The 17,267-nt window shown below is 41.8% G+C and overlaps 1 protein-coding gene across 2 annotated transcripts in view; it reads right to left on the bottom strand.

Moving 5' to 3' along the window:
* Nucleotides 1-1,585: 1,585 nt before the first annotated feature.
* Nucleotides 1,586-17,267, bottom strand: part of HIF1A (hypoxia inducible factor 1 subunit alpha) — a 39,891-nt gene continuing 24,209 nt past the window's right edge. The window contains exons 3-15 of one of the 2 annotated variants that reach the window (XM_081021319.1): nt 15,929-16,074; nt 15,688-15,772; nt 14,235-14,347; nt 13,396-13,598; nt 11,575-11,681; nt 11,242-11,389; nt 9,292-9,512; nt 8,822-9,102; nt 7,931-8,056; nt 7,212-7,585; nt 6,051-6,162; nt 4,897-5,023; nt 1,586-3,439 (exon numbers count right to left, since the gene is read on the bottom strand). In XM_081021319.1, coding sequence (XP_080877445.1) covers nt 3,288-3,439; nt 4,897-5,023; nt 6,051-6,162; nt 7,212-7,585; nt 7,931-8,056; nt 8,822-9,102; nt 9,292-9,512; nt 11,242-11,389; nt 11,575-11,681; nt 13,396-13,598; nt 14,235-14,347; nt 15,688-15,772; nt 15,929-16,074 — 2,195 coding nt within the window. In that variant the 3' untranslated portion in view covers nt 1,586-3,287. Of the gene's footprint in view, nt 3,440-4,896; nt 5,024-6,050; nt 6,166-7,211; nt 7,586-7,930; nt 8,057-8,821; nt 9,103-9,291; nt 9,513-11,241; nt 11,390-11,574; nt 11,682-13,395; nt 13,599-14,234; nt 14,348-15,687; nt 15,773-15,928; nt 16,075-17,267 lie in introns of both variants that reach the window. The other variant, XM_081021318.1, reaches the window with a different exon arrangement.

The raw sequence follows: 17,267 nt of genomic DNA, 5'->3' as shown, positions 1-17,267 counted from the left end.
ACAAAATGTGGCTTTCTTCTTTTCTTAAAAAGATAATAATCACCAAGTGACCAGGATAGCTCCTTGCCTCTTCTTCCAACTAGCAAAATCAAAATACAGTGGTACCTCGGGTTACACACACTTCAGGTTACAGACGCTTCAGGTTACAGACTCCGCTAACCGAGAAATAGTGCTTCAGGTTAAGAACTTTGCTTCAGGATCAGAACAGAAATCGTGCTCTGGCGGTGCAGCGGCAGCAGGCGGCCCCATTAGCTAAAGTGGTGCTTCAGGTTAAGAACGGACCTCCGGAACGAATTAAGTACTTAATCCGAGGTACCACTGTATATTGTGCAAAGTTTAGGGGCTGCAGAATTTGCTTATGTGCAGACTAAGCATGTGCATGTTCAGTATTAAAATACTGGCTACTACTAGAGCCAACATCCCTCATGTTAGTCATTGTGTGGAACAGCTACAAAGTTGAAGACTTTTGTTTGGCAACTGTAATACTGCCTCAGCAGCATGGAGCATGCACAAACCCAGCAATCTCCTCCCGCTATTTTGGAATATGCTGTTTTCTTCCATGATTTCTCAGTCCTCCAATGAGGTATGTACGTTCCAGGTGACTTGTGATTCTAGAATTCCATAGCTTTTGGCACACTTCCAGTTTGTTCCAGTGGTTTCACAGTAGAATGGGCTGAAACACAAATGTGTTCAGATGATAGAAGACGCACTGCACATAAAAGCTTCACTTGCATTATTGCTTGCTAGCTGAATCCTACTTGGTGTGGTATTTGGGTGCTCTTGGTATAGAATCCCAGGACCCAGGTTGGATGAAAAATATTGGGTTTTTTTTTTAGAAAAAAAATTATGTGAGTATAGGAGAGCATCCTAAGCAAATATCTCAACATATGCCATGAAGCAGGCACTGCAAAAGAAATGGGATGGCAAGGAAAGAAGCGTTCCCCTTGGGAAGCAGGAATGTTTGTGCAAATGAATGTCTGGGAGAGCGTGGTATTGAATTCTACCCAATGTGTCTTGTGTCTTCGTGGTTTCAGTGCAGTCTACAGCAGCGTTGGGCAGCAGGTAAATTAGGAACCACTGGTAGATCTATGTGATTTTCAGTAGCCTGGCAAAGATTTCTGATTCCCAAATAGCAACAATATTTCCTCCTCACCCCCATCATTTTAACTGGGGTAAACGGAGAACTTTGCAGTTAACTATGAGTGACGTTTGGGTTAAACAAGTGTGGGAGGTTGTTTCAGTTCTGTTCCAATACTAGAACCTCTTCAGCTCTTGATGTCCAGAAATTGTCCTGTCTGATCAAAGCTGCAACCCCATAGCAAACTTACTGAAAACAATGGCGCTTGCTTCTGAATAGACATATACATGTGCAGATATGTATCCTTCTGCCAGACCCCAGCTTCATGAATTGCGGAAGCTTAAAGGCATCCAATCCTATATCACTGCTCTATACTTTCAGCAACTTTACGGTGGCAAAGTAAATTTGACATGTGAACTAAAGGCACTTGCAAGACCACTTCCAATGAAAAGAATTAGACACTAGAAATTAACTGTCATCTGCAGATATATACACTTCAGTTGCAGGCCTGGTCCACATATAGTTTATTGATGTAATAAAACAATACAGTTAGTGTTAGATCCAACCACGTAAGGGGGGGGGGAAGAAACGGAGGAGGGATAATTATTATACAGCACAAAGAAGGAAACGAAGATGTTTTGTGACATATTACCTAAATAAAAAGGTTCCTAAAATATATTCAGCATTACTGAAATCCATGGTTAACAAAAATAAAACAAATGGATGTTAATAGCAACAAGGTGCATTAAAAACCAAAACATCAATTATTACCAAGCAACTGAATGATGAAACTAGGCAACTCTGCTAACAAAGCAGGGATGCTTTACGATTTGCTTGAAAGATCACCTCTACCAAACAGGGTCATTGGAACATTAAAATTCAATTATTAGGTACACAATATTAGCATGAACTTTCAGAGCTATAGGCAGGGGGGGGGGGAACTGTTCTCCCTGCAGAGGTGGCAAAGCGACTACTTTGAAAACATTGTTTTTTAATTAAAAGATAATTCATCCACATACGTAACGTTAGAAGATCCCTACTGCAGTAGACCAAAGGTCCGGCCAGATGCATCGAGGAAGCTCAGAAATAGGGCATGAAAACAACAGCCGCTCTCCCCTGCAAACTGGCATTCAGAGGTCCACGGCCCCCCCAAACACAGATTCCACTTAGCTATTGTGGCAGGCAGCCACCAATAGGCCTATCTTCCATGGGTAATCTTTTAAAAAGCCATATAAGCCAATGGCCGCCACCACATTGTCGTAGTGAATTAATGCCTTCTGTCCTGAAACAATCTTCACTGGGAAAGCCAGAGTTTAAATATTGCAAAAAGGAGCGGGGAATCCCCTATCTGCTTGCTCCATGACTAATCATAATTTTATAACCCTCTCCCTGGTCATCTCTTATGCAACTTAAAAATGCCCCAAATGTTGCTAGCCCCTCCAGATCGAACTCTCTTTCCCCCCGAACCATACACGGACATTAAAACACAGCATTTAAGAACCCTCTTTTTCGAGTACAACATGACAAAAAAATAGAATTACTCCAAAATTTCTACATGATTTCACAGGCAGTAAACATAAACAAGTGGAAGAGAAAAGAAATAAAAAAAATGTTTTCTTTAAAAACTAGCTTTATAAATGCAGTATATATTGCATGAGGAACTGCTGGCATTTCATTTTTATTTTCTTAAGAAAATAGATTGTGCGATTGTGGCTACAAATGCACCGCTGCAAAGAAATGTTTCTCTTCTTTAAAAAAAGTAAAGTAAAAATTTATCTGAACATCAGAGCACACAATGCCTTCAACCACGTGAGAGAAGGCTTAGACAGTTTCACCGCAGTGGTGATTCACTTGATAGAAATATTTTCAGTGACAAAAACGCTTGATCCAAAATAAAAAATAAATACTTTTTAAAAAGGTGCCTACTTCAAAGCTGCCATTGCAAGTGTGTTCTAAACATACTGGACTTTTGATTGTTTATGTACCAAAAAAATGCACCATTAGCCAAGTTACTGTTGTTACATAAAAGAACATTGTTGTTTTTAAAAGACTGTCCAAAGTAGAAAGGGGATCAGAACCAAACTAACTGAATTAGTGCAGTATTTGTAGCCAGGCTTCTAAAATCAGATATAGAAAATATAAATAGACTGCTTTTAGGTGGTGGGTCACCAGTGTCCAAGAAAACAGAACAGTTGCGTGTGGGGAAAGCTCAGTTGACTTGATCCAGGGCTTTGAGCAACTCTTCACCCTGTAGCAAGTTGCGGTTGCCTTGTATGGGTGCGTTTACTTCACAGTCATAGCTGGTAAGTTGTGGGAGTCCCTTTTCGTCAATGGACTGCCCTAGAAGTTTACTTGCTATATCTGCAAGGGAAAAGGAAGCATGTGTTAACTTGCACAAAACACATACATTATTCAGGGTTAACACTGGTTTGGCAAATCCGAAAGAATATAAGTTGTGTGAGGTCTGCTAGACTGCCCTGTGTGCATGCTGCAGTTTTCTGATGGGGGGGAGCATTAAATGTGGGACCAGGACTCCTATTACAAAACACACAAAGAAAACAAGTTTCTAGCCATTATGGCTATGAAAATATATCCCAGAAAAAGGGTGTGGGCAACACCTCCTGAAATTGCAAGCCAGAGGAAAGACTGAGTAAGACCTCAAGTAGTCAGGGTCATAGGGTCTGCCCCTATCCTAAAAAGATGCACATTTTACATAGATTGCAGAACCCAGCTATTCTAGGCCCAGAATCTGGCTGCAAGACTTCATTATTTTTAGGCAAAACATACCTGTAGGGAGTGGCTGCTTAGTCCTCCTCTCTCCTCCACAAACTATTTCTTCCATCTGACTCCAAATACCCATGTTCAGCCCATCCTCCCTCTCCTCACCGCCCTCCGTCTCCAGGTAGACACAAAACTAAGGCCCTCATGTAACCGTTATGCCAATAAGGGCTTGTTCTCTCACCCTGCTCCTTTTATGTTAGGAACACAGGAAGCTGTATTGTACGGAGTCAGGCCATCAGTCCATTGCTCAGGATTGTCTACACCAAGGGTTGGCAACGTGCGGCCCGTGGGCCGGATGTGGCCCACGAAGACCGTTTTACTGGCCCACGAGCTGCCCCCAAACTGAGCCGCCTGCTCGGCAAGTCCCCCGCGCGCTGCACTAAACCAGCGCAGTGCGACAACTCGCCAAGTGGTGCCGGAAATGGCGTCTGCGCATGCACAGATACCAGAAATTGCATCTGTGCATGTCCAAATGCTGGAAATCACTTCTGTGCCGGTGCAATTTTTGGCATCTGGGCATGGACAGAAGCGATTTCCAGCGCTGTGGACACGATTTCTGGCATCGCGCTGCGCCAGTCCGGCCCATGGACAATCTCTGTGGGAGTGATCAAGCCCATGGCCGGTAAACCTTGCCAACCCCTGGTCTACACAGACCAGCAGAGCCTCTCCCAGCCCCACCTGGAGATGCCAGGGATTGAACCAGAAACCTTCTGCATGCAATGTGGATGCTCGGCCACTGACATACGTTCTTTCTGTTGCTTCTGGTTTTGTCCAAATGCGTAGGGGGAAGATACAGAAGCCACGGTTCTTTCCTTTAAGGAGCAGATAAATTCTGTCCCACCCAGACAAGGCTCTGGATACTAAGGTTAATGGAAACTCCTTTTTTGGCTTCCCCATTAATTTCAGTTATTAATAATAATAATAATAATTATTATTATTATTATTATTATTATTGGTGTCACACATCTCTGGGCTAACAATGGCAGAGGAAAAGAGAGAGCACCTGACTTGGTCTTGCTCCATGAACAGCCACTGACCTGATGGTAATAAAATGACCGTCTTCTCCGACACCTCATTATGCCCATTAGATTTACATCCTTTTACGCGTTTCCAAGCCAGGGACACATTTCCCCCAGGACTACTTGACTGCGTCAGTAATGTGCCCTTAAAAAAAACGAACACACAAAAACACAGAGAAAAGTCCAGTTAATATAACCACAGAGATACCATACAGACATACTACTGAGTTAACCAGCTGCTGTATAAAAATGGTCTTTTTAAAAAACCAGTATTTTGCAGGAAAAAATCTAAATATAAAAGTTTAGGAACAATAAATTGTGCAAAGGGACATCCTGTTTATTTTGATGAGGCTTCGGTGGGGACAGGTGAAGGCCGCCATATATACACACAACCTTGGAATAGTTGCTGCCAGATACACCACCTATAAAATTTCAGCCTGGTCTTTGACCGTTGTTTATCTCTGAGGCTCATGGCTACAATCCTATGCACATTGACTTAGGATTCTCTCCCATGTGAAATGCATAGCATCAGGCGGGCAGCGTATCCCAAACAAGACTTTTGGGCTAATGATGTGAACAAAAAGTGCAAAAATGATAATTCTCTGCCATGTTGTAAAATGTTTGCCGTCGGCTATTCACTTGCACCCACCAGTCTTCCCCACCTTAAAAATGAGATTAAATGGACTCCTTGGGCCAAGGATTTGTGCAGACTTGCTGGTAAATCGTAAGGGTTTGATGCTAGAATTTCTGAACTGTAGTAACTAAGGTGTGGGTTTGTCTTTATAAATTCTGGTCACCCTAAGTGTATGGTTCAAGTGGCACAGCAAGCAAGTGTACCAGGCTACAAACATCAGCTCCAGGTAATGGACCAATGGGGAACGGAGAGGAGATAGTGCAAGCCCACCAAACCTTGTTCTGCCAGATATGTTCCAGGGTCTTGAGGCAAGAGAACTCATGTTAAAAAGGAATGCCAATGGTTCAGTGGTGTTGAATAGGATTAATTTTAAATGTTCAAACAACTGTGCCATCACCTGATATGAAGGACAGAACCATGACCACATGGCTACAACCTGATTTAAGTTACCACCACAGAAAATTTAAGCTTTTTTTTTAAAAAAAGCAACAACCTCATTTTTTTTTAATAGGGAGGATCTGTATATTTAAAAACTTACAATGCCCACTGCTTGGAAAAGCAAGCCATCTTGTTCCATTTTCCGTTTCCTCTGAATATTATGCAGAGCTATTAACTTTGGATTAATTTCTTCATTTGCTGCAGCAGTTGATCTACTGAAAATAACAAGTTTAGAAGGTTAATTCCCACCCCTCCAGACAAATGTCCTGTGTTAAAACCAACTGCATGTGTGTCATGGCTTTAAAAGAAAAAAAGTAAGTTCCACAATGCTCTCTTGCTTGTAAAAATGTAAGTTCCAAGGGGGTTGGGTTCACAGAACACTGATGTGTGTGGTACAACACAAAGAAGAGTACTGAATAGCTACATATAGTTGGGATCACATGGAGAGAAAATACAGTGTTCAGAGAGACCTGAAGACCATATTTCAGCCTTTAGGAAGAACAGCCTTTAGGATATGCTCAAAGGTTTGGGGCAGGGTATGTGTGCATGACCAGCAGTGGTCAGTCAACAACAGGATGGGGTGCGAGATCAACTACACCTCAGTAAGACTGAAGCAACTTCTGAGACAGACTGATGCCAAGAAAGTGGTGCAATCAAAAGTTTGAACGTTCCCCCATGTAGAATATTCCCAATGCATATGAAACAATCAGCACATTGGGGGTGGAGGGGAGAAATGGTCTGGCAATGAAGACATCATAAAAAGTTCCTGCTTTTCTGTTTCGGCTCTAACTTGCAACCCGTATCAGGGTTCCTGTGTAGAAGTTTGGCACCTATGGAAGAGTCATTGAAACTTTGTCCAGGGTAGCATTACCAGCAGCAATAAGTGCTGCCAGGAAGAGGAGCACACAGTCTTTTTCAAGCAAACCATAGAAGCGAAAGTTTTAGTCACGATCAAAACTATCCAGGCAGAGACTGATAACCTGAAGCCTAAACCTGGAATTGTGTTATAGGACAGTATTTGGCTGAAACCTAAATCTTCTTGGTAGAAGAATCAATAGGTATCAAGTCAACGATGATAAAAGTACACAACCCCCTGCAGGAACATTTTTTGCCCAATGTGGGACTCCAACCCACGAACCAGAGATTAAGAGTGTCCTGCTCTACCGACTGAGCTATGTGACTGGTTTTAAGATCAAGTGGGCAACATATTTTTTAAACAAACAAACAAACAAACAAACAAACAAACAAACAAACAAACTACCTTTTACCCAACGTGACTGTTAACAAGTTTGGCACTCCTGGACTCGGCTTCTCTTTCTGCTCTGTCGTGCCTTTTCCTTCTCTGACTGGAGACGCCGTTCGACTGAGATTCTCGGCATAGGGTGATGCTGGGGCACTGTTGGCTTCTATGACAATGTGAACAGGAGCTATCAGTGTCGTCGATTCATCCTCATGTTTGACCGTCGCAGGTAGTATCTTGTCTGCGGCAGGCTGAAATCCCGTGACGGTGCCCACTTTGGAAGGAGGGCTCGCCGAATTGCTCTCCAGCGGAGAAAGCTGGTCAAAGGAACGCAGCTGGAAGTCATCGTCCATGGGTATGTAGGGCGCCAACATTTCCAGGTCTAAATCAGTTTCCTGAAATGTCAGCACAAGAAAGTGTAATTGCGTCTTTTGACAGGGAAGTCAAGACTGCAGTGATGGTCAATCCAGCTTTAGGGTTCCCATCTACCAAAAATTGCTGCTTTCCAAACCTCCTGCCATTTCCAAATGTGGGAGCCCCATTTAAATGAACGGACACAGTGAGCAACACAGCTATGTACACAATTCTTGTGTTTTATCCCTCATCCCAGCTTCCAGGGTCACACAAGTTCTATCAAAAACATTGCCGGTTAACACTGCACAGTATTAGTAAACATTTAAAAAACTAAATGCGGCCACAACGGAGGCCTAAAAAGTGAGTGTTTCCTCCAACGTGCTTACCTGCATAGAATATGGGTTTTTAGACTCTGGGTCTATTGCAAATAGCTTTTCCACCAGCTCCAACTTGAACTCGCTGTCGATCTCGCTGTCCACATTGAAGCAATAGTCATTAGGAGGACTACTGGGCTGTAAAGACAATCCACACCTCTATTCAACAAACTGTGCATTTCCCTCACCCAATTTTAAAAGTGGTCTATGTTCAAAGATTTCCCCACAATGCAAAGCTTTAGAGCTTCCGTAATCAGGATGCTGCAAGATTCCAGGACCACGCAGCCCGTGGCTGTTGCAGCTCACACATATTTAATGTCATAAATATATCCCCGAATTCAAGGGACACCCCCCCCTCGCCCTCACTAAAAATCACCTTTCTAAAATCTTCTCCTCAATCTAGTAATCCTTTCCTTTGCTCATCTGTAAAGAAGGGTTGCAAGTTGTCAGATGGCAGAATTCTGTACAGCTCAAAATGCTTGGCTTAAGCCGTCATCTGTTATGAGTCAAATGAAGCAGGAGGAGCTGTTCTGCAAGGTTCAATCCTCAGCATTTCAAGGTAGGGCTGAGTAAGAGACCTGTCTGAAATCCTGGGAATGCAGCTACCAGTCAAGAGTAGACAATACTGAGCTAGATGGACCAACATAAATCAGCTTTCTATGATCCTAAAGGAGCTTGATTTGTCTAGCTCTCCTGTTGCGTTATTTCGTGTTGGATCATGTTATGCTGACTGGATTGTTTTAAGCTGATGGTGAAATATATGCTGCCCCCAAGCTTCTTGGAAGAAGGGCGGGATACAAAGCTGACAAATTTGACATTGAAAAGAGATATTTTATTTACAGGTCGGGCAACAGAGATTCAGTTAAAAATTACAGATCTGCAGCAGATTATCAGATGACTAACCTCAGGTGGGCTTTGGCTGGGGCTTCCATCAGAAGGAGTATCTGGTTTTTCTTGCATCCGGCGGATGGAGAAAGCAAGATCCAAGGGCTCTGCGCTGGGCTCCAGCTTGGACACCACCTCTCTATTGAGTGCTGGGTCCGCATTGCTACGGAGTGGTTTTGTAGCTTCGGAAGCAGGCAGAGGGGAAATAGCCAAATTTATACTCTGCAATTTCTCACTGGATGAGGGGAGCATTACATCGTTATACAAGGGAACGTCATCAAACTGCTGCTCATCAGACTCTACAAAAATTAAACAAAAGTCATCACCCTAAGTGTTGCGTCGCACCTTAAAGGGCTTCATTAAAAATCCAGCACATATTACACTTGCGACACCCTGAGGGCATCCAGCAAAACATGCCGCTTGCTTTTAATGTACTTCATAGGCAACTCTGCCCGTCAGAAGGCTGCCTGAATTAAACACCCACCCACCATCATTGCTGAAATCCAACGCTATTATGGTGTCTCCAGCTGCAGGAGCAAGGTAGGTTAACGCATCTGGCTCCTTCTTAAGCTTCTCATAGAGGCTGTTGCTGTCTTCCAGTTCAGTCTTGTCCAGTATTTTGATCATCCCCATCTCAGGGGAATCCACTGGTTTCAACATGCACTCGGTTTGCTGGAGTGAAAAAATCAAATCGCCCTGAACAATGCCACTGCAGAAGAGAAGAGGAGGAATGTCAGAGAGCACCTTGTAGCCTTTGATTCCCTAAGTTTATCACATTAGTGGCTTCCAACACTTTCTATCGCTTTCCTGCCGCAGGACCCCTGCTCGTTGCAGAGAATTTTATGGTGTTAACTCAGTCCATATGGTGAACTGACCACACCTACCTACAGAACACATCAAACACTTCCCCCTATGGTTGCACATTGCAGGGAAAGATTGCTAGTAGCAGGCAAGCTGATTTTCCAGGAAACTGGTCTCCTGCTAATCATCTTCTCATTGAGGAACCCAGAACAATACTCTAAAACCACTGCAACACTTACTTGGGAATTAGCCTGAACTCAGTGGTTAGCAAACTCCTAAGACTGGGTTGGGCATGTTCATTAGTAGCCTGGCAAGAGGCTTTCCGGATTAGTGCAATATGAGAACAAATCTGAAGGATGCAGATAAAATAGAGATTAGTATGCAAAGGGTAACATCTCAGGCCACATTAATTTATCCAAGGTATGTTCTCTTGATGAAAGCCGTAACACTGTAGCCATCTACACAGTTGATAAGCTGTTTCTCCCTATATATTTTGTTTTATATATTTAAGCATTATAAGATAGGAAGATATTTGTAGTTTACAACCTTTAAGGTAGAACATAGAGTTCTATAGAACCTTTTTTAAAAACAAAAACAACTTTCTACTTGTTTGGAAAAGCCCTAATGAAGAGGCAAATATGGTATGACAGATATCTGTTTCTGTTAATGAATATAGATGCATCCTTCTATAGATTGTTCTTTTAGTGCACTATATACTAAGAGCACGCACTATGAGGTCTCACCACAGGCGCAGTGGTTGTTTACAGAACATTGCCCTCCATGGCTCAATTAAGCCTCATTTACCCTTCCCTGCCCCCCCCACATGCACGCAATACATATGCACATGGGTGTTAACATACACAATGGTGTAAGGCATTAGAAGGTACTGGTGGGTCCATTCAGCGTTCCATTTCTGAATGCTGCACGGTACTTGAGTTCCAGAGAATGATTAAATTGCAAGGCAGACAGATCGTGCAGGTGGCATGTGCAGACATTTAACCCAGGCATGTTCCCTGCAATGGCAGTTCTGCTATTTGTATTAATGGGGTTAATATGCCCTGTGGGAGTCTGCATGACGGACTGGACTGCACACAAGCAGACTAGGATGCATTTACAGATACATGTGTCTACTGGTGTTTTTCATTTTTAATATATATGCAGCACAATTCAGGCACAACCCAAGCTATAAAAATGTATGTACATTGGGTGAATATTACGTGTGTGTGTGTGTGTGTGTGTGTGTGTGTACACACACACACACACTTTAACTGCCCCCAATACAAAATGAGGCAATCCATAGGAATAAAGGAGCTATGGTACAACTCAAGATGTTACCATTTTCTAGTTAGCCTTGTTAGCAATTTCCTTGGGCATCTCTGACAGCATAATATGAAAATGGGCAAACACACATACAAACTGGGTTATATGAATTATGCATTCACACGACAGGTTTTCACAGCTTCCCTTAAAATGGAAGGAGATATGTTTTGCTAGCAAAGGCAACAGTATTTTATGAGAGAGAGAGAGAGAGAGAGAGAGATAGCCAGGCTGTTTGGGCATACTGATGTCACTAGACTGATCTTTGGCATCGAAAAACACCCACCCCTAAATACCCACAGGTAACACAGAAAGCTCACCTCAAGACATAATTCACACACACTATACACTGTGGCTGAGAATTCTTATTGTTGTATATGACGGTTGCTTGAGTCTCGACCCAAACATAGCCCCCATGTTTGGCAAGCATTCTGTACTGCCCGGTGGTCACCTGTCCTTTAGCGAACACTGGAAGCAGAAAGACACACATTATTTACATTGTTAGGCAATGTCTAAGATGGTTAACAGTGAAACAATCCATAGCCTTTAGAATGTTGCTGGCACTATGGCGCATGATAGCTAGACGTAAGCAACAGAGTGTGTACTACAGCCTGCAACTATCTCATTTCTAAAGCCACACCCCGCTCACTTACTGTCATGATGTGTTTTGGTCAGATGATCAGAGTCCAGGGCATGATAATATTCATATATGGAGCGACCCAGGAGCTCATCGGGGTTGTATCCCATCAGTTCCGTAATCCTTGAAACAAAAGGGGGAAAGGGTGTTAATTCAGTAATATTTCTACATATTGCAGGGCAGATAAAACTCTATTTAAGGTCAGGTATTTTGTTTTTTAATAAGGGCAGGTGACTTCAAGGAAAACCACAGCCAGTCTGCGAGCTACTGAAACAAACACAAACCACTTGGTTAGCTACATTAGCAAATAAGTGGCTTGTGGCTTTTCGGAACAGCCGGATGAATTAATGTCACTTCCCATATTAAATGAGGACTCAGCTAGACTGGTAAAGAAAAAGTGATTTATATGTGTTGCATGTGTGATATAATTTTGTGCCACCAGATGGTGACTTGGGGTCCTGTTTTTCTCTACCTGTTTTCCCTCTTTAAATTTACAATGCTTTAAACTGAAACGCTTCTTTGATGTGTCTAGATCCAGCCTGTGTGTTCCCTGTAAACAACTCATTTTTCAAAAAATGGGGAAGTAGTTTCCCTAATCTAATCAAGACACTGATAACCAAGGCCCTCCAAGATTCTCACCATGCCCAACTAAATTGTTGCTTGTGCAAAATGACTTCTGCAAGTGCAACAGAACTTCCCCGCCCTCTGCTCCCCCTACCCAAAAAATATGCTTCAGGGGTGTCCCTTCAACCTTCCAGAGCAAATTTTGGGGCAAGTGACACATGGAGAAGGGAGGTTCCACTGATGTCATTCCGCAAATGCAATGATACAGCCAATACATAGGTATGTCTCCCTCCTACATTTTGCTTTTTATCATACAGTGGTACCTCGCAAGACGAATGCCTCGCAAGACAAAAAACGCGCAAGACGAAAGAGTTTTCCGTTTTTTGAGTCGTTCCGCAAGACGAATTTCCCTATGGGCTTGCTTCGCAAGACGAAACGTCTTGCGAGTTCTTGCGAGTTTGTTTCCTTTTTCTTAAAGCCGCTAAGCCGCTAATAGCCGTGCTTTGCAAGACGAAAAAACCGCAAGACGAAGAGACTCTTGGAATGGATTAATTTCGTCTTGCGAGGCACCACTGTAGCAGATATATGCCTCCTTATCACAACTAGCAGTAATTTAACACAGAAGGCAGCTGCTTCAGGTCTGTGAATTCAAGTACAACTTTTAAGTCCAATTCATGCCACCAATTTCAGCCTGCCACAAGTTCCAAGAATAACTGCCATCGCCATGCATCATATTCTGACTCTTAGTGAGTGTTTTGTTCCTTTGAGTTTTAGATAAGATGCATCCAGGGCATAAAATCATGGGATGAAAATGTTTTACATAAAGGTGTAACAGAAACTACATAAAATGCCCTTCGTGTTCAGGGTGAGAATCACTTCTGCTCCAAGTTGAATGTTTAGAAGTGCCATGTTTTAGTTACTGGCTAGCATAAAGTATTCCATTCTTTTGGCCACTGGGTGGCAATGTAGTGCATTCTTGCCTCAATAAGTTTTTTTTAAAAACCACCTTGATTTTGGTTACAAGCTTATGAAAAGGGTAAGCATAACTTAAAATGGAACATTCATCACGTAATTTATCTGGAAAGCATTTTGCATCATCAGCTTTCAGATTCTGGAGTTGCAAAACTTAAGCGTGCACCCAAGGACCTAACTGTTTAACTCTTGCCAAATAAAGTGTCAAGGAAACAGACAAGGCTAGTAACAACACGCAGGTCCACCTACCACCATTCACACGAAAAGCCAGGCACCCCTTACTTTCACTCAGAGCTTTTACCTTTCATCACAGTATGAAAATTTCATGTCAAGGCAGTGGCGGCTGAGGAACGTCTTGCTGTCCAAGGGGACTTCAATATTTGATGGATGGGGGATGGGTTCACAGATTAACACCAAACATGTCATGGGGGGCTTTTTATATCCACACACTGTCTGGTTGTTGGAATTGTCATAGACGCGAATGTGCCCTGTGCAATGAAGTACCTGGGTGTTGGGGTGAAAAGGGAGCTTGGTTACCGTATAGCAAAACAACAACAAACCTATGATTACGTGAAACATACTCAATAAACACACAAGATGTAACTGGCTGTACTTTTGAATAAATAAGGTATACTGTAATTTGATACAATGAATAGTATACCTTATTTATTCAAAAGTACAACCGGTTACATCTTGTGTGTTTATTGGTCACCATATAGGACAAAGTAACGGAGGGAATCAAACAACACAAGTTGAAAGGGGGATTGTATGACAAGGAGCCTCACCATTCGGCAACTGAACTTTAGCTACCAACTCTAATTACCTGAGGAACATCAAAAGGCAGCAAGCTTATGTATCTAATTTGCAGCAAAAGCCATTGCTAATTCGAGCATTAGTTTGATGCTTCTCAAAGGCTCACCGACTGCAAAAAACATTGGGTTCAATGGCTGGTGGGATTGCTAAATTCTTTCCCCCCCCAGGTGCCTTCCTCCTCTATTTTTTTTTTTTAATTGTTTACCAAGTGCGTACAGCTAAACATGTACACATGTGTGTAAGCTGCGGGGTCTACTGTAAATCTTGACACCACACCAGCCATTCCAACGTCAAAGTCTGTTGCTTTGCGAGCACATGTATGATTACCTTCCATGTGGCAGACTTTATATTGACAGTTCTTCCTCGGCTGGTCAATGTACACTTCATTCTGAGGAAAAAGCTGCGCTCCGTGTTATGTTCCTTCCCTTTTTTCACAGGACCTAATGCAAGAGTGTTAAATATCAGTATCATACACTACTTCATGCAATATTGAATCCAGAAGGCAACAACTGAAATACAGACTTAATGCAGCAAAAATACTTTTACGGTTTCTTTTCCAGCAGAGTTTAAAGCACTTTGGAGGGTTTCGGAGGGTGTCTAATGCTGGAGAAACTGCTGGAGTTGAGAAAATGCCTACTATGTCAGTCTCAGGAAATGCGGCAATTAATACAGAAGTAGTCAATATTGTGGGAGACAGGTGCTCAGTGTAGACGAAAATTTAAAAGGCCTAGAGGACAACAACTCAGAAGTGGGTGGATTAACAGAATAGTATCAAGGTTGTTTTAGAATGCCTCTCCCCTCTTTTAATTAAAGACAAACAAACAAATCCTGAGGCAGGTCAAACCAGATTTAGTTTATCTTCAAGAGGTACTTAAATGTACTTCTCAAGCACATGCAGAAAACAGATCCTATCATTAAGATAGATGAACTGTTTTGCAGGTGAGAAAACCAGTACAGGGTACTGATATTTGCTCAGAGCTTCCCATGGCATGAAGCGACAGATAAGCAGACTTGCGATGAGGCACACAAATTAGTTTGTGAAAGTAACTGCAGCAACAATATCCGGTGTGAGGCAAATGCAGCACACTGATCCTGCTTAAGTTGTAATCCCACCGTTCCATGTAAAAATTCCCTGTAGTAAGCTATGGCACTTTATGTCAAAAGGCACAATTTATCCCTTGTTGTGCTGATGTAACCATGGTTGCTCCACATCCAAAACTTTTCACTTGATGAAACAGTGGCACTCAAGACCAAGTGTTGCTAAGTATTTTGCATCCTCAGTACTGGTTCAAATTCTCTCCTGCCTGAAGATCATATATGTGTGTGGGGCCACAGGCACATAGATTTGATTCATATAAACTCCTCAATCCATCAGTGGCATGGGAAGGGTTGGGTCTATGAGTGTACAGCACTACTCATTTTACAAGTGGCTGGCTCCCCAGGCCCTCAAAAGGGAGGATTTTGCACAAGTACAGCCCAGGCATGTCTAGATCTATGTGAGGGTTGCTCAAGCCACACATTGCATCAATATATTAAAGTCTGTGTTTTATTTGCGTAACTCCCACCTTTTAGGGTTCAAACCCTTGCAAGGAAGCTTACAACAGTCAGAAAAGTACAACATAACAAACTATGCAATGCAAAAACTTTTCATAACTTTTGAAAAGCAGCCTTGGGTGTTTCAGACTTAATTTAGGTATTCAATCAATCAAGCATAATTAGTAGCAAGCAATCAGATGAGGCATGTGACCTGAAGTTAAAAGTTTGAAAGTCTCTGTTTTACCATTCCGGTGGGTGAGCATTTCTCTCAGCTCTTCCTGATCACACGGATGAGTGAAATCAAACACACTGTGTCCGGTCAACTCGAACTGCAAAAGAAAAAATTCAGTCTAGTAGTGTGTTTTCCAGACAAAACACTGGACACAGCCCAGGTTCAGTACTTTTAAGTTAATGGGATTGTGGCTGTATTATAGGAAAATATTTTATTTTAGCTAAAGCAATGGGAGGAGATGCTGGTTTCCTACCTGTGTGAGCCCCATGCACTTGTTCACATTTTCAGACATGTAGATCATGTCTCCATCCTCAGAGAGAACCATGACAAATCCATCAAGAGCTTTTAAGTAAAAGCAATTCAGCTGTGTCTCCATTTCAGCTTCTGCCTCCAGGTCACCTAGACATTCAGACATCTATACATTAGATTTCAGACACCTAGGCATTAGACAAATTTGGTCGGTCACCAATGTTCATATTTCCTGTTTGATTCCACCAGCACTCATTCATATCATCGCTAAAATACACCAGTCATAATAACACTTTCAAGGTGGAAAGTTGGTGCTAATCAAAGATGAAAGTTGAAGAACCTACATAAAAGCTCAAGATTTTCTTTATGAAGGCTTCTTGTAGCCTGAAGGCTCATAAGGGACATTATACATTATAAAGTCAAAATTTTAGATTTCAGAGGATACTAAAACCTTGACTGACTTTGAACATACAATATTGATACTAAGGATGTGACTGCAAGAGTACATGATCAGCTAATTAAATTCAATATGGGAAACCTACAGGGTCTAAAGGAATGTTGGGAGAAGGATACTGGTTACCAATCTGAGGATAATGCCTGGTCAAAGATTTGGGAAATGAAGCCAGTGCATTCAATTTTCCAGATCCCTCGATTTGAATCTCTTACTCTGATTGTTGTTTAACTGCTTTAACTGTTTTGTTGTTTTAAATAGCTTGTTCATTGTATATTTAATTATGGGTGCTTTAATTCACTTGTTTTACTATGTATTTTAATTACAGGTAGCTCTATTTTTTGTAATTGGTTTAAACTATTATTATTTTGCTTCTTGGCTTTTATACCTGAGAAGGGTAGGGTATAAATAATAAATTTGTTTGTTTGTGAATCACCTCTATATTTCTTCTTGAAAGGAAAGGCAGTTGTTTATAATAATAATTTATTATTATTATTATTATTATTATTATTATTATTATTATTAGATTATTGCCTCAACACTCCAGTATCTGAGATATTCATCACTATAGCAAAACTAATAAAAGTCTGTGAAGTAAAACAGGAGAACCAATTTAATGAAAAAATGAAGAATACTTGATTTTGTATGTTAGAACAAGACATGGACGGATAATGATATTACTACTATGGTGTCTATTCCAATTTTAATACGTACTTATGACCTATGCTACTCGCATAACTTAACATCACAAATTTCTCAGGGAAAAGTCCTCACCCCATTAAGTACTTAAGTACATAAGTGGATGAGATCACACATGTTTGGCTCTCTCAGGTAAATCAGGAACTTACAGTATGTGCCATCCAAGCACAGAGCAAACTAGTTTCAGTAAGTT

This window comes from Podarcis pityusensis (assembly GCF_964106645.2).
Source record: "Podarcis pityusensis genome assembly, chromosome: 1".
Classification (NCBI taxonomy): domain Eukaryota; kingdom Metazoa; phylum Chordata; class Lepidosauria; order Squamata; family Lacertidae; genus Podarcis; species Podarcis pityusensis.
Note: the sequence above shows the minus strand (reverse complement) of the source record. Positions and strands in the feature narration are given on the sequence as shown.